At 34.7% G+C, this 25,542-nt stretch overlaps 3 protein-coding genes across 3 annotated transcripts; 2 read left to right on the top strand and 1 right to left on the bottom strand.

Moving 5' to 3' along the window:
* Positions 1-15,217: 15,217 nt before the first annotated feature.
* On the top strand, positions 15,218-15,670 carry LOC139899777 (uncharacterized). Its single transcript, XM_071882613.1, has one exon. The coding sequence runs from the start codon at positions 15,218-15,220 to the stop codon at positions 15,668-15,670; it is 453 nt and encodes a 150-aa protein (XP_071738714.1).
* A 1,594-nt stretch (positions 15,671-17,264) lies between these two features.
* Positions 17,265-18,639, top strand: LOC139895857 (aspartic proteinase PCS1-like). The gene has a single exon (XM_071878407.1). The coding sequence runs from the start codon at positions 17,265-17,267 to the stop codon at positions 18,570-18,572; it is 1,308 nt and encodes a 435-aa protein (XP_071734508.1). The 3' UTR covers positions 18,573-18,639.
* Positions 18,640-23,788: 5,149 nt separating this feature from the next.
* On the bottom strand, positions 23,789-25,167 carry LOC139899778 (uncharacterized). The gene is made up of 4 exons (XM_071882614.1): positions 24,898-25,167; positions 24,774-24,824; positions 24,345-24,710; positions 23,789-23,965 (listed from the first exon to the last, which is right to left on the bottom strand). Exons 1-4 carry the CDS (start codon positions 25,165-25,167, stop codon positions 23,789-23,791), a joined length of 864 nt encoding a protein of 287 aa, XP_071738715.1.
* Between the last annotated feature and the right edge of the window lie 375 nt (positions 25,168-25,542).

Raw genomic sequence — 25,542 nt, forward strand, 5'->3', positions numbered from 1 at the left:
AAAAACAGCTTGAAGTAAAAGCCGATGGAACCCTGTATTTTACTGGTAGGATATGGGTACCAAAACATGGTAACCTAAGGCAACTAGTACTGGATGAAGCACACAAAACGAGGTACTCAATTCACCCAGAAAATGGGAAAATGTACCACGATCTTAAGAAGTTCTATTGGTGGCCTAATATGAAGACAGAAATTGCTACTTATGTAAGCAAATGTTTGACGTGTGCAAAGGTCAAAGCTGAGCACCAAAAATCATCAGGATTACTGCAACAACCAAAAATTTCGCAATGAAAATGGGAAAGAATAACCATGAATTTCATTACGAAATTGCCAAGGACTGCAACTAGTCATGATACTATTTGGGTGATAGTTGATCGCCTAACTAAATCAGCTCACTTTCTACCAATAAAGGAGACAGACAGTATGGAGAAATTAGCACGCCTATATTTGAAGGAAGTAGTTTCCAGGCATGGTGTACCTATCTCCATCATATTTGATCGCGACATCCGATTCACATCACGTTTTTGGCAGTCATTACAAAAAGCATTGGGAACTCGATTAGATATGAGCAGTGCTTATCACCCACGGACAGATGGTTAAAGTGAAAGAACAATACAAACATTGGAAGACATGTTATGGGCATGCGTGATTGACTTTGGAACCAGTTGGGATCCACACTTACCTTTGGCAGAATTTTCATACAATAACAGCTATCATACGAGCATCAATGCAGCGCCATTTGAAGCACTTTACGGTAGAAAGTGCAGATCTCCTATCTGTTAGAGTGAAGTAGGAGAAAGACAACTTACTGGACCAGAAATTATTCATGAAACCACCGAAAAGATCATTCAAATACAACAGCGATTGAAAACGGCGATGAGTCGCCAAAAGAGTTATGCTGATGTAAGAAGAAAACCGCTAGAATTTCAAGTGAACGACAAAGTCATGTTGAAAGTGTCACCCTGGAAAGGCGTTGTACGATTCGGTAAAAGAGGAAAGCTAAGTCCTAGGTACGTAGGACCCTTTGAAATCACAGAAAGAATTGGAGCAGTTGCTTATCGATTAAAGCTACCGCAAGAACTTAGTAGTGTTCACGACACATTTCACGTGTCAAATTTAAAGAAATGTTTAGCCGAAGAGTGTAACATCCCGCGTTTTTCCGTTAAATTTATTTTTAACACCGTCTTTTTTTTTTAAATAATATCTTTCGTATTTAAATTAATAGTTTTCGTGAGTAACGTTCATTATATCCCCGCTATTTAATTATAACATCACTCGTCTACTCGAGCGTTTTTAAAATATTCGTTTGGTTAATTCCCGCACCCGCTTTGAAACTTGAGGGACTAAACTTGCCAAGAGGGCAAAGAGATGACTAGGTCAACTAGTCAACCTTCACCCTCCTCCATTCAATCACCTTCACCTCTCTCTCTTTCTCTCTATCAAGAACACACACAAACACCCAATTCAATCATTCATCATCTAAATTCAATCTTGGAAGCTCACAACAAATCCGATTACATTTTCGTGATCCTCTCTTCATCCTCTACATTTTGATACAAACTTCATCTCGTTTGGGTAACATTTCTAAAACTCTAGATTTCTTTAAATTCGTGTTTTTGACTTGAAATTGTGTTAGTTAGTGTCTATGGCTCGTGTATAACATGAATATATGTTTTGTTTGCTCGATTTGTCGATTTGGAGTAACTAATATGAACTTTGAAATGGGTTTGCTTAATCTTGCATTTTGGAAGATTAAATGTTGTTTGATTGTTAAAGTTCATGTTTTAATTGTGTTACTAGTATCACTAGCTTCGTTTTGATGCGTAGGTTGATTAAGAAAACTTCAAAAACCCGATTAATGATTTTGTGATGTTTGACTAGGGTTTGATAGTTCTTGACATGAACTTTTGATGCTTGAATGCCATGGAATGTTAATTGTTAGTGATTAGTTGTAATGTATGCTTAATTACCTTCGAAACGGCATATCGTATGTGTAAATTGGATTCCCGAATCATAAAATACGTTTTACGAACTTGAAACTTTGAAAATAAACCTTTCTTGATCAATTGACGAGTTTTCGGTTATTGTAAATGATGTTTTTGATTAATGATATGTGGTTAGTTGTATTCCTTGTCGAAATAGCTTTCCGATGATATAAAATACATGTTCTAATTGTTTGCGGATCATAAAATGTGATTGTTTGTGTTTTGGTTCGTGCATACTTTGAAAACTGACCAGAATTCTCTGGCCAGGTAGTGGCGCGGCGCGCCACATCCCCGCGCGGCGCGCAGAATCGCCTGGCCAGATTCTGCTCACTTTGGCGCATTTCACGCGAAATGTTTGACTAGCTATCGACCTCCGATTCACATGAAACTTGTTCTAATATGCTTATATATGAATAAAAACCTCAGAAAAATAGTTCGGGACCGAACCCGAACGTGTTGACTTTTTCGTTGACTTTGACCAAGTTTGACTTTTAGTCAAACTTAACCAAACTTTTATACAATCATTCTAACATGCTTTTATACTTGTTTCTTGTATGAAACTTGACAACGTGATTCACATGCTATACTTAATTGAGTCGTAACGAGCCATAGGACTAATTGAACACATTTCACCCGACCTTGTGTCGTAACCGGTTAATTGATACAACTTACTTGTTTAGGTCAAGGCTAAGCAACTTTCATGCATACGTTACTTTGTGAAGTACTTTTATACTCGTGCACTCGAGGTGAGATCATAGTCCCACCTTTTCAACAACTTTTTATACTTTAAATTGTGGGCTGAGAAACATATACTTTGTTACATTTTGTACTACTTACTTTTATACTTTGAACACAAGTACAAGGAAAACAAACATTCCACAGCGAGTTAGAACAAAAATCCTCAATTCGATTATCATTAGTTACACTTGCAGGGTGTAAGCGAGAACTTATATTGTGTGGCCATACGGGTTTGACAAACCCTCATTACGGACGGTTCGCTACCGTCTACGGATGAAATATATTTTCGGGAAACAGTGTATGTTCTAACACTATTGTGATGGGGTTCTATGGAAGGAAACGTTAAGTCTTGATAATTGGGTGCTCGCGAACAATACTTTTGGAATGCAAACGATTTTGATAATCAACTATGGGAATACTAAATCTTGTGGTTCAAAAACAACGTTTATTACAAACACCTATGATTTCACCAACGTTTTTCGTTGACAGTTTTCTATACGTTTCTCAGGTTCATACTTGGCTATTTGATACATGCTTCCGCGTACACTCATACTTGCTTGGAGTCGAGCATACATGCATACACTCTGATTTCTTGCTTGGGGTCAAGCATACATACATACATACGCTAGTGATAGCACCTTTGGATTCAAACATATTGTTTACATACTTCCGCTATTTATAGCAACTGTGTTTTTCAACTTATATTATGTCGCAAGTTATTTCATTTATACTTTATGACTTTTGTAAACTTAGACTTGTTGTCGAACGGTTTTGTAAACTAAACTTGCAAGTCTTGTACCTTTCAAATGAAAGCGACATAATTTTGGTCAAACGAGTCTCATATAGGGACTACGACCACGCAACGGGACCTAAGTTAACGGCGCCGTCAATAACGGCTTTGGTCGGGTCGTTACAAGTGGTATCAGAGCGTTGGTTGTAGGGAACTAGGACGTGCATTAGTGTGTCTAACAGAGTCGTTAGGACGCATTAGTGAGTCTAGACTACAACCGGATAGTTAGCATTTGCATTCTGACATACATTTGCTATAGATAGCACTTACTTGACTACTTGTGCATTATACTTGAATCATTCTTGGGCAAACTTTTTAATGGTACCCAACCTTCATCATACGAACTCGTATTCCGCCACTTTTTGGTAACACACGTAAATTCATGATTCACACACGTATGGATGACGACGACTTCATTAGTCACACTTGTTCGGGAACTCTGTCTCCCGGATTGTTATTTGCCACCGTTTCAACTTACTATCGGTTTCCCACTGGTGTTTCTTACTATCTACTTTTTGGTGTTACTACCATCACTACTCTAGGTGAGTATCGTCATCACCATTTATCGCTACGGTTGCGTATTACTTGTTATCATGACTTGTTACTCTTTTCATACCTAAATACAATATTGTCTGACTCGAACCACATTGACGTGAACAATAAATTTATACACTTCCCTCGGGGAACGCATCTTCAGAGTTGCACCAATTCTTTCGATTTAATACGAGTCACGTTTGAGATGTCGTTACATTTTGTTCATTTTAGATTTTCGCGATTACACGAACTTGAATCTATAGAGTGATGTGGGAATGGAAGTATGAGTTAGCGTAATATAACGACACTCGATCAACGTGGTTATATTACGGTAAGACATACCAAAGTTCTAGTGACGCGTGATGGTGGTTAGACTCGATCAACCTAAACACCACCATGTGCCATGTACATGACTTCATCCTTTCATGTTTGGACATCCGAAAACTCCGAGAATATTGATAACAACCATACCGGGGACACCCCTTCGACTTTTGTCGAACTATACTTATGCTTCCGAATGAATTACCGATTCCTCTCGACTTCAACCGTATGTTACACGTGTATACTATCTCGTCCTCGCACAGTCTTATTGACTAATTACGATTTACTCGTTATGCTCGCACCGAGGCGGAAATTTCTCTCTCATCACACTCGTACTTCCGGTTCAGGAAATCTTTACTCTAAACTCTCAATGGGGGGAGAGACTCTCCACGTTATACTAGTATTCACCTCGAGGGTGAATAGTTCCGACGAACGTTTTTCTTTCAGAAACCGATGAGAACTTGCCCCGACGAACGTTTTTGGAAACCGATAAATCTTCCGCGACGCGAATTTTCTTGAGAAACTTGTCCTAACAAACTTGTTCAATATGCCTTAGGGAAATATACCCCGTTTCGGATCGAGATCCTCGTTTCATTTCTAGATTTCGGAGTACCTTACAAAAAGCCTCGGGACCGCGTTTAGACATGAGTACCGCGTACCATCCACAACCCGACGGACCGAACAAACATGCGATTTAAACCTTGGAAACCATAATACAAGTTTGTATTACCAACTTCAAATTTACTTGAGGAAAGTATTTTCCTTTGACCGAATCCTCGTACTACAATGATTTTCATTCGAGTTTTTTAACGTCACTCCTTTTGAAACCACATGTGACCGGAAACGTCATTCTCCTTTGTCGAACCAAGTAAACGATGATCAATTCACCGGGGCCGAGGTTATTCATGAGCAACCGAGAAAATTTATTCATATTCAGGTAAAACCCTACGCGACTCGTAATCACCAAGAGCTACGCCGATGTTAGACGTAAACATTTCAAATTCCACGTGGGAAACCGCGTCACGTTAAGAGTCGCACCTTGGAAAGGTGCAATCCGTTTCGGGAAAACGTAGGAAGCTAAATCCGCGATATTTTGATCCTTTAAATTCTTGGGGTGTTTTGGACCCGTCGCTAGCCGTTTAGACTTTTCCGACTCATTTTGGGTCTCCGTTTATCCTACATTCGATGTATCAACTCAAAGACGTGTTTTGCGAAACAAGAACTTGTCATTCCTTTTCGATAAGCTTACTATCGACGATAAACTTCATTCCTAGGAGGACCGGTTGAAACCATGAATCGTGAAACCAAACTTCAATCCAACGTAAAAATCCCGACCGTCGAAGTTCGTTGAAATACCCTAGGACGTACTTCTCCCTCATTCGTAGAATTGGCAACACAAGATCTCGAGGAAGATTCAACAACTACTACTTCTAACTAAATTTCGGGACGAAATTTCTTTTGAGGTGTGGATAATGTAACATCCCGCGTTTTTCCGTTAAATTTATTTTTAACACCGTCTTTTTTTTTTAAATAATATCTTTCGTATTTAAATTAATAGTTTTCGTGAGTAACGTTCATTATATCCCCGCTATTTAATTATAACATCACTCGTCTACTCGAGCGTTTTTAAAATATTCGTTTGGTTAATTCCCGCACCCGCTTTGAAACTTGAGGGACTAAACTTGCCAAGAGGGCAAAGAGATGACTAGGTCAACTAGTCAACCTTCACCCTCCTCCATTCAATCACCTTCACCTCTCTCTCTTTCTCTCTATCAAGAACACACACAAACACCCAATTCAATCATTCATCATCTAAATTCAATCTTGGAAGCTCACAACAAATCCGATTACATTTTCGTGATCCTCTCTTCATCCTCTACATTTTGATACAAACTTCATCTCGTTTGGGTAACATTTCTAAAACTCTAGATTTCTTTAAATTCGTGTTTTTGACTTGAAATTGTGTTAGTTAGTGTCTATGGCTCGTGTATAACATGAATATATGTTTTGTTTGCTCGATTTGTCGATTTGGAGTAACTAATATGAACTTTGAAATGGGTTTGCTTAATCTTGCATTTTGGAAGATTAAATGTTGTTTGATTGTTAAAGTTCATGTTTTAATTGTGTTACTAGTATCACTAGCTTCGTTTTGATGCGTAGGTTGATTAAGAAAACTTCAAAAACCCGATTAATGATTTTGTGATGTTTGACTAGGGTTTGATAGTTCTTGACATGAACTTTTGATGCTTGAATGCCATGGAATGTTAATTGTTAGTGATTAGTTGTAATGTATGCTTAATTACCTTCGAAACGGCATATCGTATGTGTAAATTGGATTCCCGAATCATAAAATACGTTTTACGAACTTGAAACTTTGAAAATAAACCTTTCTTGATCAATTGACGAGTTTTCGGTTATTGTAAATGATGTTTTTGATTAATGATATGTGGTTAGTTGTATTCCTTGTCGAAATAGCTTTCCGATGATATAAAATACATGTTCTAATTGTTTGCGGATCATAAAATGTGATTGTTTGTGTTTTGGTTCGTGCATACTTTGAAAACTGACCAGAATTCTCTGGCCAGGTAGTGGCGCGGCGCGCCACATCCCCGCGCGGCGCGCAGAATCGCCTGGCCAGATTCTGCTCACTTTGGCGCATTTCACGCGAAATGTTTGACTAGCTATCGACCTCCGATTCACATGAAACTTGTTCTAATATGCTTATATATGAATAAAAACCTCAGAAAATAGTTCGGGACCGAACCCGAACGTGTTGACTTTTTCGTTGACTTTGACCAAGTTTGACTTTTAGTCAAACTTAACCAAACTTTTATACAATCATTCTAACATGCTTTTATACTTGTTTCTTGTATGAAACTTGACAACGTGATTCACATGCTATACTTAATTGAGTCGTAACGAGCCATAGGACTAATTGAACACATTTCACCCGACCTTGTGTCGTAACCGGTTAATTGATACAACTTACTTGTTTAGGTCAAGGCTAAGCAACTTTCATGCATACGTTACTTTGTGAAGTACTTTTATACTCGTGCACTCGAGGTGAGATCATAGTCCCACCTTTTCAACAACTTTTTATACTTTAAATTGTGGGCTGAGAAACATATACTTTGTTACATTTTGTACTACTTACTTTTATACTTTGAACACAAGTACAAGGAAAACAAACATTCCACAGCGAGTTAGAACAAAAATCCTCAATTCGATTATCATTAGTTACACTTGCAGGGTGTAAGCGAGAACTTATATTGTGTGGCCATACGGGTTTGACAAACCCTCATTACGGACGGTTCGCTACCGTCTACGGATGAAATATATTTTCGGGAAACAGTGTATGTTCTAACACTATTGTGATGGGGTTCTATGGAAGGAAACGTTAAGTCTTGATAATTGGGTGCTCGCGAACAATACTTTTGGAATGCAAACGATTTTGATAATCAACTATGGGAATACTAAATCTTGTGGTTCAAAAACAACGTTTATTACAAACACCTATGATTTCACCAACGTTTTTCGTTGACAGTTTTCTATACGTTTCTCAGGTTCATACTTGGCTATTTGATACATGCTTCCGCGTACACTCATACTTGCTTGGAGTCGAGCATACATGCATACACTCTGATTTCTTGCTTGGGGTCAAGCATACATACATACATACGCTAGTGATAGCACCTTTGGATTCAAACATATTGTTTACATACTTCCGCTATTTATAGCAACTGTGTTTTTCAACTTATATTATGTCGCAAGTTATTTCATTTATACTTTATGACTTTTGTAAACTTAGACTTGTTGTCGAACGGTTTTGTAAACTAAACTTGCAAGTCTTGTACCTTTCAAATGAAAGCGACATAATTTTGGTCAAACGAGTCTCATATAGGGACTACGACCACGCAACGGGACCTAAGTTAACGGCGCCGTCAATAACGGCTTTGGTCGGGTCGTTACAAAGAGGATGTCATAATTCCTCTTGACGAAATACGAATCAATGATAAACTCCATTTTATCGAAGAACCTGTTGAAATCATGGACCGTGAGGTCAAACAATTAAAACAAAGCAATATACCGATAGTTAGGGTTCGTTGGAACGCTAGACGAGGACCCGAGTTTACTTGGGAACGTGAAGATCAAATGAAAAAAAAAAGTATCCACTTTTGTTCACTGATATCGCTTATAAAATAGGTACTACCCAAAATTTCGGGACGAAATTTTCTTTAACGGGGAGGTACTGTGATGACCCGAAAAATTTCGACTTATTTAAACCAATTCTCTATACGATTTATTATTTTAACACGTTAAACAAAGTCTGTTAGATTGAGTCTCAAAATTATAGAACTGTTTTCAATTACCTTTGACTGCTCTCAACGATTCACGAACAATTATATGTATACATATATATATATATATATATATATATATTATAAGATGTACAAGTAAAACACTATTTGCTACATTAAAAACGACTTTGCTAGAGTAAAACACTATTTGCTACAGTAAAAACGATTTTGCTACAGTAAAACACTATTTGCTATAGTGAAAACGACTTTGCTACAGTAAACACTATTTGCTACAGTGAAACACTATTTGCTACAGTAAACACTATTTGCTACAGTGAATAATATGTCGACAAACTAGCAAACAAAATGCCAGACTAGCCATGCGATCGCATGGCAGATACACCAAAAGCCCATGCGATCACATGGGGATCAAAAACACTTTTTGCTACAGTAAATATTATGTCGACGAATTAGCAAACAAAAATATGCTGAGCTGTCCAGCCTGGCCATGCGATCGCATGGCAAAAGCACTGAAAACCCATACGATCGCATGGGGACCAAATTCAGGAAATGTGCCTATAAAAGGACAGTTTGTTCGACGAAATATTACACAATTTATTTTCTCTGTAATCAATATTTATATTTATAATTATAATTTAAGTTTAATAATAATAAAGTATATACGAGGGTGTTTTAATTCGGGTTTCAAACCGTTTTAAAATAAGAAAATATTGGGTATTGTTCGGGGTATTGTTCTTGAATCCAAGGCCAACCATACAGTCGTCTACTATCATTACGTCTACGCAATTTGCCTACAATATTGAATCTCAATATTGAACCGTGAGTTTATAGTCTCCATTTTTAAATACTTTAAATATTTTTGGGCTGAGAATACATGCAATTTATTTTAAACGCAATAAGACACAAGTACATACTAAATTCTACACTGGGTTAAACCGAAAATCCCTTAACTTTGGTAACTAGTAGCTGCCAGTACATAGGATATAGACTGGTGGGCGCGAATAATTGTATATGGATCCATAGGGCTTGACATCCCCGTCCGAGCTAGAGCGCTAGCCTTTTAACGGACGTATGTTATTTGAGTTAATGACACGTTGGTTTGCGTGTATTAAAATGAATAGGGTAATTATCATTATAGAGTTAAGTTTAGTTACCAGGGTGCTCTGTTACGTAGAATCTATTGATAAACTATTGATGAAATCTTGTGGTTTATCTTTATATACTTATGACTCGAGCAATTAAATCTATAACTCACCAACATTCGTGTTGATTTTTTTAGCGTGTTTTATTCTCAGGTCCTTAGACTGCTTCCGCTGTGATGTGCTTGTTGCCTGCATGGAGTCTCTCATGCTTTGTATAAAGTTTATTGCATTCGAAACAAAACTACGTTGTGTAATAAATAATTGGACTGTGATGTCAACCTGTAAAATAAAGACTTATGTATTTTGGGGATTTGCTTATACCTAAGCACTCGCCCACATGCTTATAACTTTCTATGTTTAGAAAGTCACTTATTTTAATGAATGCAATATTTTATCAAAACGTATCATATAGAGGTTAAAACCTCACTGTGGAATCAATGATTAACGTGCAGCGTCAATAGCGATTTTGACGGGTCATTACACGAAAAGATGCGTAGTCAGTGGCCATGGCTCCGTATGTGAGTCCTCTAACCGCTGACCAATTTTCAGAACCTAATTCGTCTTCGTTTGACTGTGGCGACAGTTTAAGTGCGAGTAGGTCAGAAATTTCAGCACAACGTTACAAAGGCGTAATGACTTTCGAAAGGCTATAAATCCTAAACCGTATATCGGATTAAGGCGAGGCCTAAACGAAAAGTCATCTACTCGAAACGAACTATCTGAAAATCAATTTTTCAGAAGTCCAGGAGTCTGATCAGACCCCTAAAAATAGCAAATAAGTACTCCGGTAGGTTTCTTGGTGCTTGATGCTCATCACGGTTCTCATCCTTGATGTGTGTAAGCTTCAAGTGTACAACTCGTTGATGTGTTAGCATTACTTTAACCAAGATTCAACCATCAACACACAATATGTTAAGACCAATTAAGAATACAACTCACTTAAGAGTCTTAGAAGGATGATGAAATAAGGTTACATCATATTCTTAGTCTTAACACAAATACAAGTTCTATTTACAACTAAAGCTACAAACTTTACATCAATCAAACAAGTATGAAAATAATTTAATCAAACAAAGTAATGGAACCCTAAGCTAGAGAGCTTGGATCCTTTTCACACAAGTTATAAGATTACAAAGCTAGAAAACTTGAATCTTTGGTGTTCTTGAAGATCTTGAAGCATAAAGCTTAGATCTTCAAGATACATGAAGATCATAAACACAAGTTTTGATCTTTATAACAAAATAATGAGATCATAAGTTAAAAAACCTATATTCAACAAAAGAAATGAAGATTCAAAGCTAGAAAGCTTGAATCTTGGTTGTTCTTGAAGATCCTTGAAGCATGAAGCTAGATCTTCAAGTTACATGAAAATTACAAACACAAGTTTGAATCTTTGAAACAAAATAAAGTGATTAAAAGCTAAAAAGGTTTAGATCTACAAAATAGGTGAAGATTCAAAGCTAGAAAGCTTGAATCTTCCATGTTCTTGAAGGATTCAAATTCATGTTTGAATCTACAAGATATAACAAGATCTAAAAGCTAAAGAGCTAGATCCAATGATGATGTCGTGAATGAGAAGGGAAGAAGAAGAAGAGGAAAGTTTAAAACTTACACTTTTTAGAGTGAGAAAAACTAGAGAGAGAATTAGAGAGTAAGTGTGTGTAATTTGTAAATGAAATCAAGTGTGAAATGGGATGAATAAGCTTGATATTTATAGAAGGTGAGGGTATGGGGAGGGGATGGTGGTCGTGGGTTTTGGTGGGGGACAAGGGGGACACCTTTTTGCTTTTTGGTTAATGGTTGTCTAAAGTTGGTGCTTATGTTAGGATCTCATGCAACATTAAGGATAATGGTTAACAAAAATGCTAGTATGTTCCCTTTAATAAATGGGCATTTGTCTTTCATTAATATGGGTTACTAACTAATAATAATTGGACTAATTAAATAGTCCACTAGCTAATGTAGGGTGGGCTAAAGTCCAACAAGGTAGAAAGTCCAACAAGACTAACTAGTGTGCTCTAGTAAATTACTAAGCGTAATTAAGCATCCAAAAACCCAAGTAATCGTTATTATAAAATAAAAATTAGTATTTTGTAGTCATAATATTCTGATTATGACCAAAGCTAAACGTGTACCGACAAACATAGCTCGTTCTAAACGTTAAGTGACACTAACGGTCGTAAAAGCTTACGGGGATCAAGTTAAGTACCCTACGTACTTAAAGGCACGTTTTCACATATAAATGAAAGTAATCCACATGTAGTAAGATCCCAGAGTATAATATAGCTCAGTACGTACAAATACGCAGTTTCGTGAAAGCACAAAGGACAAAAGCAAGTCGAAAAAATCGGGTCGTTACACAAGGTTTTAGATTGCTTACGTGACACATTTTTCTTAAATCTTTTTAAAAAATCCTATGTGCCATCTTAAGAATTAATCTTAATATATAATATATTTTTCTTAATTAGAAAATATTTAAAATGTCGAATTTTAATTAAACATATCTATGTTGAACATATCCAAATATAAATTACCCTTATATACTAAGGGCCACCAGAGTTTTGGTCGTTTTGGCCCAACACCCGCTCAAATCTTGGTCAAAACGACAACAGTTGGAAAAAAAGGACCTCCGCGATAGCGGAGATACAAGGGGGGAAACCCCACGATCGCGGGGTAAAAACGAACCAACCACCCCCTTCAACTTTGACCAATTTTCAAGTTCAAACCCCAAACCAGGGGTGCAAAATGTAAACTTATTATTTTAATTAAAAATCTTAAACACACTTCACCTATATTTTCAACGGGACATATCTTTCCGCTCGACTCGCGTAAAATTATTTTTAACACACCGTTCAACTTAAAAAAATCTTACGAACACAACGGTACTAACTATACCCAAAACAGGCACTTCTAAAAAAACGCTCAATACCTCAGACTATATTCAATACATATACACACCTATAATACGCTCCGTTTAATATGAATACGCAATCAAAACGCCCCGCGGCAACGCGTGGGCCAATTTTGCTAGTTTAGATCAAACAAATACAATATTCATATATAAGTTTATATTAAACAAATACATTATCCATTATTTATATTATCTATATACGTTAATGGAAAAATAAGATAGATAAAAGTTGACAACAATTATTACGATCTTATTGTTTTTAGATTGGATATTACTAGTCGTTATTATTATTGTTATTAATTATTAATAATTAAATAAACGATACTATTAATTACAATTCATTAAATTTAAATATATCAATAATAATTAGATAGTTAATTAATGAAAAACAATCCTCCTTTTCAAAAATAATAATAATAATAATAATAATGAAAAATAAAAAACTATATAGAACAATTTTAAGTAAAACTTCAATAATAATGTATCAAACAACACTATTATTAATTCATGTAGAACTTGAAGTCTTATTACTATAGTAAGATACGCCCTCAATGTTTATTAAGTTACTTATTACCCCTCTTTAATGTAAATAACACTATTATTTTAAAATAAATAATAACTAATTGTTTTAACTTTTGTTATCGCTAGTGCATTGCACGGACTTAATGTTATAATGAAAGCGATTTATCATATCTAATTTTTAAGTGATTTTTCAACGACCGTGCATCCCACAGTTAGTATATAATAGATTCAAAGCTAGTATAATATGAATAGTGAAGTGATTAGTGTACATCATCTTTAAGCTAGTATAATATGAATAGTGAAGTGATTAGTGTACATCATCTTTTTAATTAGTTCCTTGTTATTATACATTATTACAAACTACAATTACAATATTATCATATTATATTATAAATATATTCAATATTCAATTGGAAAATTCATGAATGCTACTATTCAATTAGGTTACATTGGTAATAAAGTCCAAATCAAGGGGTAGAACAGTAAATGTAACTAGCCATCCAACTTTGACTTTAAAGTCTAATTTTCTTAATTTTTTTCTAATTTATACTTTGACTTGAAATTCGCAAGGAGGTGCTAACATAGATGCCGTTGAAAGTTGCAAAAAAAAAAAAAAAGAGTATTATCAACACACCTAATTTTTATCTATTCAATCAAAAGATTACACTTCATTATGCTGTAAATAAATTTACATTTTATTTTAGATTTGGGTAATCATGTAATATAAATTTGAATTTTATTATTATATTAACTCTATATGATTATATAAATACTGTATCCAAATTACCTATAACTAGTTACATTTACTGTTCTACCCCTTGATTTGGACTTTATTACCGATGTAACCTAATTGAATAGTAGCATTCATGAATTTTCCAATTGAATATTACCTATAATTTTTGTTACATAAAAAAAGTTTTATTTTTATCTATATTATAACACGCGTATAAGTTTAGCAACACTTGTCAAATTTATAAAATATATTATTTCTTTCAACATTTTATCTTTAACAAACTTACTGTTTCACTAGTCCTTCAACTAGTTATGTTCATTATAAAATCATCACCTTCTCCTATAATTTATACATTAAGGCCACTTGTTATGGTCTACCACCACCACTGCCACCGTGTGACCACCACCGCCAGCAAATTGTGAAAAGGCCCGTTAGTGACTCCTGCAACATCTCTGACGGGTATAAATGTGGGGCCCACGTGATTTTTTTTCTTTTTCTTTTCCAGCGGCTCTAAACTTTTAATTTTTTGTTTTTGTTTTGTTTTACACTTACAAACACATACTACACAAACATAATCACACACTCATACTACACTTTCAATTTTTATTCTATTTCAAACACTCTCAACCTTCAATTCATATTTTCACAAAAAAAAAAAAAAAAAAAAAAAAAAAAATTCAAATGGCTTTGGAAGATTTATTACTTTCTGAGAGCGAAAACGAGACGGATAGTGATAGCGCAGAGTCCGATTTCGATGAAGATTTAATTCAAGAAGGTTACAACACGCTTAACTTACTCGATTCGCTTGATGCAATGGACGAAGAAGACGAGGCTCGAAATTCTCGTACAATTATTAGAAGACGCCGGTTACAAAGAGATCGTATTGATACCGGTAATCGTTTGTTTCGCGACTATTTCTCGGATAATCCAACATTTCCTGGTGATTATTTTCGAAATCGATTTCGAATGAGTAAGTCATTATTTATGGGTATTGGTCATGCTATTCTATCGTATAATTCTCAACCGATACCCGATTATTTTAAATTTTTTGATCAACGATACGATGCAACCGGTCAACTCGGTTTCAATATTTTTCAAAAGTGTACATCGGCCATACGTCAATTGGCGTATGGCATTGCGCCTGATGCATTCGATGAGTATTTACACATGGGGCATCAACGTCTCGTGATTGTTTAAAAAATTATTGCAAATGTATTATTCATATGCATTCGCGAGAATATTTAAGGAAACCAACTGATGAAGATGTTCGTCGATTGCATGCCAAACATTTGAAGATGCACGGTTTTTCGGGTATGTTAGGTAGTCTCGATTGCATGCACTGGCCTTGGAAAAATTGTCCAGTTGCGTGGCAAGAGCATTACCACAGGGGTGATCACGAAGGACCAACAATAATACTCGAGGCAGTTGCGTCCTACGATATGTGGATTTGGCATGCTTTCTTTGGTCCAACGGGTTCGAACAATGATATTAATGTTCTTAATGAATCGGATTTGTTCGAAGATTTATTGGATGGTCGAGCTCCGGAGGTCCGCTACACTATTGACGGGCACGAATTTACAAAAGGGTATTACTTGGTAGATGGCATATACCCAGAATGGGCAACACTTGTCAAGTCGTTTAAATGTCCAATTGAGCCAAAAAAATGTAAAGTTTAAACGTTTTCCAGAAGCCGCGAGAAAAGACGTTGAACGAGCTTTCGGTGTTCTTCAAGGTCGTTGGGCAATACTAAAACACCCATCAAGACCTTTTAGTATCAATAAAATACGTCGAATCATGTACACTTGTGTTATACTTCACAACATGATCACCGACAACAACGAGGAAAACATATGCGACCTGGAAGAGGATTATCTCTGCGAACGAGAAAACATGTCGCGACGTACTTGGACGGAGAGAGTTGCACTCCAAGATCGGGTGGATTGAGAGATGCTAGATAAAAGAGCGCATCATGTCCTTCGCAACAATTTGATCGAACACATTTGGACACTCCTGGATGATTATATTGTTCGAAACAATTAGCGTTATTTATTGTGCTTTTTTTTATTTATGTATTGTCTTTTATTTTTTAATTATGTAATATTTTTAATTTTTAATAATGTAATGTTTTTATTTTATTTAATAAAATGTTATTTGTATTTATTTATTATATTTAAATAATAATTTTAAATTGTTTAAAGTTTGAAATGGAGTGTATGATAGTGAGTATTTAGTGAAAGAAATGTTAAAGAGTTTGTGCTGATGTAGCGCTGATGTGACAGAAAAAATGATAGTGAAAGGATTGTATGATAGCAAGTGGCCTAAAGAGTAGTATTTTGGAAGAACACAAACTAAAAACCGGTCTTCTAGAAATGTTTCATTTTCTTTGTTCCATTGAGTGTTGTTCGCACACAATTTATGTTATTTGTATTTTAAGTATTCTAATTCTAAACTGGTGTATGATAAATTTCCAAGTTAGGTTTCATCAAAAGCAGCTAAAACTCAATCATCGTATCAGGTACAAAAATTGTTGTCACTTCAACTTCATTCCATTTCTTGACTTCAAAGTTTCAAAACTAAGAAAAATTAAAACTTAAAATATACTGCATATATAATATACAACATAAATTGCGTTAACATAATGATCATATGTAATCGTATTAGTTGGCACAACAAACGTTCAACTGTCATGACTGTGAAGCGTTTTTGCTATCATGATGGTTATTGAACGATGTACTTAATTTAATTTAATATTTCATATAACATTTTTTTATGTCATTTAAAAGACGTGTTATAGTTCATAACCGATAACTTAGGTTCCTATACTTCAATACGATTAAAACGTCAATCTTTTGAAGTGTTTTCAATTTCGAAAATTAATGAAGACCTTAAGAAACTAAATACATATGTTGAAACATGTTTCTACATCGAAACTGTTTCATTTGTATCATAGTTATAGTTATATAAATTATGATCGACGTAATGGTTATTGTTATTTTCCACTATGTGCCTTTTTCTTAATTGCTAGGTTTTCACGGCCCATAAAAATCATTAAATCAACAGTTCAACACACACGTAGTACATAGTATGGTGTCCCTTCCTAGCATCCCCACTATATAACTCAAAACATTTCCAACATTACACATATACTTTACGTGTCTCTATGTGAAAGAGAATCAACAAAAACAGTAAAACCAACAAACTAAAATAAACCCATCTTTTTCATTAAACCCATACAAAACCCCCTTAATACAAAACTAAAATTTTTTAAACATGTACTCTGTTTATCCTCTTCTTCTTTCAAACTTATTCTTCATCTTCATATTTTCTTTCTATTTTCAATCAAGATCCTTACTTTTACCAAAAAATGCAATCTTACCCCTCAGGATTCAATCAATCCAACCCGGGTCCCTCACTAAACCTCCAAAAAAACTGTATTTTAACCACAACATTTCTTTAACCGTCACACTCACCGTCGGTTCACCGCCGCAACCGGTCACCATGGTTCTCGACACCGGCAGCGAACTGTCGTATCTCCACTGTAACAAAACACCAACCACGCCTTTATCGTACGACGCATTACATTCTACCTCGTACACTCCTATTCCATGTACTTCACCCGTTTGCAAGACCCGAACCCGTGATTTCACATTACCCGTTTCCTGTGATCAGAAAAAGTTGTGTCACGTCATCTTATCCTACGCAGATGCCACGTCAGTCGAAGGTAATCTCGCCTATGATACATTCAGGTTCACGGATTCGGTCCTTCCCGGAGTAATATTCGGGTGCATGGATACGGGTTCAAGTAGTAACCAAGAAGAGGATTCTAAATCAACCGGGCTTATGGGATTAAACCGGGGCTCGTTATCGTTCGTTACTCAAATGGGTTACCCGAAATTCTCGTACTGCATTTCGGGTCAAGACTCAACGGGTGTGTTAATGTTCGGTGAATTTAATACCACGTGGTTGAAACCTTTAAGTTACACACCGATGGTAAATATCTCGACTCCCTTACCGTATTTCGACCGGGTCGCATATACGGTTCAACTAGAAGGAATCAAAGTTGCGGGTACGGTTTTACCGTTACCCAAATCCGTATACGAACCGGACCACACTGGTGCGGGTCAAACCATGATTGATTCGGGTACACAGTTTACATTCCTTCTTGGACCAGTTTACACCGCTCTAAAAAACGAGTTCTTGAAACAAACCAAGAACGTGTTACGTGTTTACGAGGATTTGAATTTTGTGTTTCAAGGTGCAATGGATCTTTGTTACCGGGTTGAAAGAAGTCGGGTCGGATTACCTGTTTTACCTAATGTGAGTATGATGTTCCGGGGGTCCGAAATGGTCGTTTCGGGTCAGAAATTATTGTTTAAAGTAGGTGGTTTAACGAAAGGAAGTGATGACGTATATTGCTTTACGTTTGGGAATTCAGATTTGCTGGGGATTGAAGCGTATGTGATCGGACATCATCATCAGCAAAATATGTGGATGGAATTTGATCTTGTGAATAATCGGGTCGGGTTTGCTGAAATTAGTTGCGATTCTGCAACCCAAAAACTTGGAATTGACTCATGAAAATAGTCAAAAATTTAGAGCTAAAAAAGTATATGATGTATGGTGTTGGATCTAATGATCACATTTTTTTGGGTACGTATAAATAAATATTTTTGGCAATTAAGATTAGTTAATATTAATATTCAATTTAATCAAAAAAAAAAAATGAGTGTATTTTGGATGTTGGTTGAGTTGGGTACGAAATAGAGGGTTTAGGAGTTAGGATAATTGTTTGGTAAGAAATGGGACCCACCAAAATATCTTAATTTTCTGACAAAATTCGATTATACTTGTATGCACAGTCCACTGACTTATGCATTGCTTGAGCTGTTTTTTTTGTCGTCCCATGTGATACAATTGTTACTCACCAATCTCTTACAATCTGCTATTGTGAGATATGGAGGCAGTGGCGGATCCAGAAAAAAATTTCACCGGGGACAATAAAAATTTAAAACGTAAGGATTTGTTTTTTTTACAAAATATAGAGGTTTTGGGGCAAAATATAGAGTTTTTTGAGCAAAATTTAGAGGCTTTTGAGCAAAATACGAAGGTTTTGGGGCAAAATATGAAGGGTTTGGGGCCAAAAAAAAAATTCCACCTGGGGCAAAATCGAAAAACCGAAAAAATTTACACTAAAATTTTGAAATCGTCGGGGGCGGCTGACCCCACTTGACCCCCTCCCTCCGCCCCTGTATGGAGGTGTATATAAACTTTGCTATTCGACCATTTGAGTTAAACTTGCTAAAGGTTTAATTGGAATTAAACTCCAATTTGAATATAGCTTAAAGATTGTTTAATAAATGAGTTTGAATTTCATGTGACAAATTTTAACAAGCTCTTCGTTAATGTACATTATTTATAACTTTTATTCTTACAAAATACTCGATATAAAATAATTTTACTCTTTACATTATACATGTGAATGTGAATAAGTCAAACTAGAGACACACTCGTTCTTTTACCGTCTTCAAATATTATAATGTACTTTATTAAACAAAATAATTACTCCGTATTTCTTTTTCCGAAAACCTCACTACTGAAAATGAATATCACTATATTAATTATGAAGTTTTACCAATATTTCTTGATCAAATAATGCTAATACTTTTTCAGTATTAAACATAATAAATTTTATACAAAGAAAAACTGGTGTTGGAAATTAGGTATAACAACGTATTTTGACTTAAAGAAGTCAAAGGGAGAATGTTAGGATCAACAAATTTGATTTAACCGCGTGGCATGTCACAGTCAAATCCTACCGGCTTTTGACTTATGCTTCACGGTCTTTGTCCATTTCCTCTTGCGGAATCACGTTACTATTTGCTTGTTTCTAGACCTCATATATTTATATTCCGTTTTATCACAATTTACGATTACAATTACATGCATACGGAGTACATTGCACTACATTACATACATAATTATACATAATAAAAGTATTAATTACTCCGTAATATTTTAATATAGGGAGTACAGAACATGTCGGAAACAATTCACGGTTCTAAGATAATTCTCAATAGAAAGAACAGACGATAGATGCTGTTAGGTACAATAAAGTATTGAACGATGTAGAACCGCATAGAAGGACAATGTGACAATACTATGTTTGTATGCATGTGTGTTTGTGTGTGACTCGTTTGCAATACGTTCATAAGAAGATGCTGGATTAATGCGTATGAAATGTTACTCGTAATAAAATGACTATATTATACGGAGTATATATCAACATATTCAACATTATTCAAATTTCACAACACCAAGTATCAAATAGTATTCCTTATCATATTTGATATTTCTATCAATATATCAAATCCACATTAATCTTGACTCCATGCAATTTTCCTAATTTGAAGGTGTTTATCCCACTATACCCACGCACAACAGATATTACATATCATACCAAATACTATGATCCATCCATACGTCCAGTCCCTAATAAAAGACTTAATTACTATCAATCATAAATATAGAAAGACTCGTTCCCGAATTTAAACAAATAATATCACATAGCATGGACACATTGGACTAATCACATTGCCATGTAGTGTAAATCATTGATTCCACAATGACAACCGTGTGATACATCTATATATAGTTGACTGTTACATATCTCATGTCTACATAGTGTAGCGTTATATAGTCGCATAGAGAACATATACACTAACCACGCACCATATTATGTCCAATATGCATGTAGAAACATAACTAAATAAATTAAGAAAGCTCACGACAAATGAATTCACAAAGTTTCCCGAAAATGAGTTTTCACCCGATGATTTCCAAATTTTACAATCTCAATAGTTTAGCTAAAATGAATCAGATCATAGTATTGAACAAAGAATATCAAAGGAAATCAATTGAATATCGAATAGACTAGACCATAGACCAAATAATAACAAAAATGACATATCAAAGTAACGTTTAAAGAAGAGTACAAATATCCCTACTTGAATAACTATAACTATATAAATAGTTATATATAGTTAAACCATATTTATTATGGAGTGTAAAGTTACATATAAATATTTATGCACGTTGTTAAGCAATTGTAACATTACGCTATGTAACTACGAAAGAGATAAGTTAACCGCATGATTTGTTGATGCTAAGATATGTATATACTTTAGGATCTGATTTGATAAAATATTAAATTATGAGGGTCTAGCTAAGTGTCATTTCAGAAAGCCTATAAACTACTACGGAGTACTCTATTTTAGTAGAGAACTAGGTGAGTGACACTTTAAGGTGCCAGTTTATGGTTATGATTTCCTGGGTGCACCGCAATATCTTCTGGATTCGAACTTAATTGGGGTGTTATCTCTTAAATTCTCCCATAACGCAATTTTTTCTACTGTTGGTTATACGGGTTTCTTTCGAATTGGGTGTGCTATGGATATGCCTGGCAAACGGGTCAGGTTGGGTCGGTTTGGATAACGGGTCAATATGATTTTGGGTTGAAATGGGTCATAGGTCAAACGGGTCAATTTTTTAAACGGGTCAAAATGGTTCAGGTTGGGTCGGTTTGGGTAATGGGTCAAAACGGGTCACAGGTCAGTTGGGTCAAATGGGTCAAATGGGTTACATCGCTTTTTTTTAATACATTTATTACATTATTTTAATTATTATTATTTATTATATATACATAAGAACTATTAATAAACATAATAAATGATATAACCATAAATGCTTTCATAAACTTTTGACGGATGAAACATTTTGTGCTCGACCCATTTGACCCGTTCACAAAACCCATTTGACCCATTTCTATTTATTGATTTTTGAGTATTGATACCCATTAGACCCGTTCCTTCAGTTTTTTATAGGACTCAATAGGTTGGAGAGAAACATATTTAGATCTTTTTTTAAGTTTTAATTTACATTTTTAGGCTTAATTTTTCTCAAGACCCAATTGACCTGAAAGCTTGACCCATTTGACCCGAATTTGAGTGTATGGGTCACAATTGCCAGGTCTAGCTATGGATATGATTGATCAGCGGTTCTATTAATGGTGAACGGTTAGTGACTCCTAAAATTTAAGACATTGCTAGACAAACGAGTATAAATGTTAGGTTCTGATTCTACTGTAATATGATGTATTTGTTAACTCAAAATATTCCGTCATCGTAATCGAAATCATAGTTTACACAAAGAATTTCTGTATCTAATCTAATCCCCAACCAAATTAGGAAATTAAAGTGAAGATGAAATAAATTTGACTTTGTTACTTCTTAAAAAAAATCAACTCAACTTTTAAAAAAATAATGACATGTACATATGATTTTTTGAATGGAAGACTGATGTGATGAAAGATATAGAATTAAAGATGAAAACATCACACACCTTTATGTAAATTAATATTACTATTTAAATTTTAATTTAATACTCGTATAAATATAAAATTATGCATGAAGCTAAGAAAAGAAGCAGATGATGGAGTGTTTGCTACCATTTATATGATGAATATCTTTACGGCAGGGCAGTTCATGTGCAATTAAATCATTGTTGTGGCCCATGTTACTATTCTAAAAGACTAAATGAAACTAATAAACAAAGTAAAAAAGATAAAGTAAAGGTGAATTGCCAGTATAATATGAAGTACTACATGCGATTTATTAAAACAGTTCTTATCCAAAGTTTTTGAACTGAACTTACACTACGTAAAAAAAATTGAACTGCGTGCGTGCGGATAAAATTTTTCTGGTTTAGGCTATCCGGAGAAGTGAGTCTTTTTTAAAAAAGTTATATGCGATCTAATCAAATTACACCTAATCATTTTTTGAAAAAGTTATATGTAATCTTATCGAATTATCTCAGTACTCATCTTTTATCCTGTAACTGGTCATCACAAGATATTTTATTTGTGTGTTAATGATATTTTATTTTAACCCATCAAATTTTATTACTTCCTTTTTTTTTTTTTTACTGAGTAAACTTCAAAAAGAATGTCTTTTTGATCCCCTCAACTTTTTTCCACAGGCTTCATCGTTGTAGAAAAGGCTAGCGAAAACAAATTTATAATATTAGTTTTTAGCTCCCCTTCAACGCATTTATTAGTGTACCTTCTTGTTAACCTTTTGCAATTGTGATGCTATTTTTGTGTATTATATTATATTATTGTTACGTAATTTGAAGCTGTTTCGTAACTTTGGATTAGGTGTTCATCAATTAAATTTTCAATTATCTTTAATTTTTGGGTTTGGTTTTAAAATTTGTGGATGTAAAACCGAAAACTAAAAAAAAAAATCAATTTTGAAAACCGAAAATGAATCGAATCTGAATTCCCTTCGGTTAAAACCGAAAACCCAAAAAATCATAATTTAACCAAATAGTCATAACAAATCTATTTTAAATTCGACTTTTGATTCTAAAATCAACTTTAAATCTATAGATGTTAAATAATTTGATATATTATTACTTTGATGCGGCTTCATTCGATTTTCGGTTAAAGAGAATTCGAAAATGTAAAATCGGAAACCCAATTCATATTTGGTTTGATTTATTTTTCAGTTTTTATTCGGTTCGTTTCAAGTTAATTGCTTTGAAACTATATATTGAACACCCCTACTTTAGATAATATTTACATATTAAATTTTTTTTCCCCGGCAAACTGAAAACATATATTAATTTTCAAAAGTAACATACAAATGAGCTAGACATTTTCCAAGCCCAAAGAGAAAATACAACCAAAAACAAAACTATAAGAAACACGCCAATACAAACTAAGCCCAAACTACATACTATAAGTAAAATCTACCATCAATCAGCTTCAAATCCCACACCCTAGCCACTTTTTTAATTGCAATACTATGTTTGACTCTAAAAGTCAACAATTTATATTGAACAAAAATGCGAATGGCTTTGTAGATATCTTCATCTGATCTCTTTTCCATTCTAAACAATCTATTATTTCTTTCCTGCCACAAAAAGTATACACAAGCAGACATAACCAATCTATTTACTACATTCCATATATTACCTGCACATGGATAATTTGACATACCTTGCACAATCTCATTTAAACCATCCGACAAACCCCTATAAACAAGCTTCAGTTTTAAAGATCTCCACACCTTCAAACTAAAAGAACATTTGAAAAAGAGATGATTTACAGAATCCATCTCATTATCACAAAAGGCACAGCTGAGGTTTTGATTGTTCACCAAATTTGTCGTTCTATCTTGAGTGTTTAAATGGCAAGCCATAAGATAAAAGCATGCTTAAGATCAAATCCTTTGAACCAAACAACATATTCCATGCCACTTTTGGTCTATTGACTCTAAGATCCATCCAAACCTGATGGGTTGAAAAAGGCACTTTCTTACCTTCATTAGTGACCCATACATGCTTGACACTGCCATTAATATGATCAGTCCCAAAATGATTTTTGACTTTATCCCTTAATCTCAACAAGAATCTCCACCCCCAGCTATCATTATAACTTGGATTAATATCCCAAAAGCTTATACCTTTTAAATTTATCACATTAATCCACTTACTCCATAAGGAATCCTGTTTAGTAGTCAGCCTCCATATCTGTTTAACAATAAGTGTTTCATTCCAATCTTTTAAAGGTCTTAATCCAAGACTACCTTGATCTTTTGGAACACGCACATTCTTCCAAGCAACCTTTGCCTTTCCTTTTGAACATTCTGACTGAGCCTACAAGAATCCTTTTAACAATTTATCAATTTCATTAACTGTACCATAAGGAAAGATATATACAGAAGCCCAATAAGTCTGCATAGCAGACAGAACAGATGCACCAACTGAAGCCTTCCAGCATAAGATAACTTCCTTAATTTCCAGTTATTAACTTTGTTTCTAACCTTGTCCACCAAACACTTACAATCTTTAATCCCAAACCTTTTGCTAGCAGAGGAACCCCCAAATATTTCATAGGTAAACTACCCACTTCAAATGGAAGAATCTGCACTATTTTGCCTTGAGTTACAAGATATACACTTCCAAAAAAGATAGTACTCTTACTCATGTTTGGTAACAAACCAGATGTATCACCAAAATCAGTTAAAGCTCTTTTAATGATTTTCACAGAATTTACATCCCCATGACAAAAAACCAGTAGGTTATCAGCAAAGCAAATGTGTGTTAACTTCATCTTCTTGCATTTATAATGGTATTTGAACCCACTATTTGTGACACCACTATTTTTTTTTGTACTTGGCGGAACATTTATTTATTAATTACCAAATACACTTTAACAGTGTCACGTTACCACATAACAAAATACATGTTTTAAACGGAAAAGACATAATTACATTCGGTTTACAAAAGAAAACAATTCATATGATAAAAGACTTCATCAGAGTTAAACACTGTCAAACATAACATTGTCATGCCCGTCTTCTCCCAAAAGCAATATCTACAAAGTGTAAGACCCAAATTATTATTGTACAACAGTGTAAATATGGTACATAGAGTGTGGGTATTATTGTGTATTGAAACTGAAGTCAGAAACTGTCCAGACCTTCGT

The sequence above is a fragment of the Rutidosis leptorrhynchoides genome, chromosome 3, assembly GCF_046630445.1.
Source record: "Rutidosis leptorrhynchoides isolate AG116_Rl617_1_P2 chromosome 3, CSIRO_AGI_Rlap_v1, whole genome shotgun sequence".
NCBI lineage: Eukaryota > Viridiplantae > Streptophyta > Magnoliopsida > Asterales > Asteraceae > Rutidosis > Rutidosis leptorrhynchoides.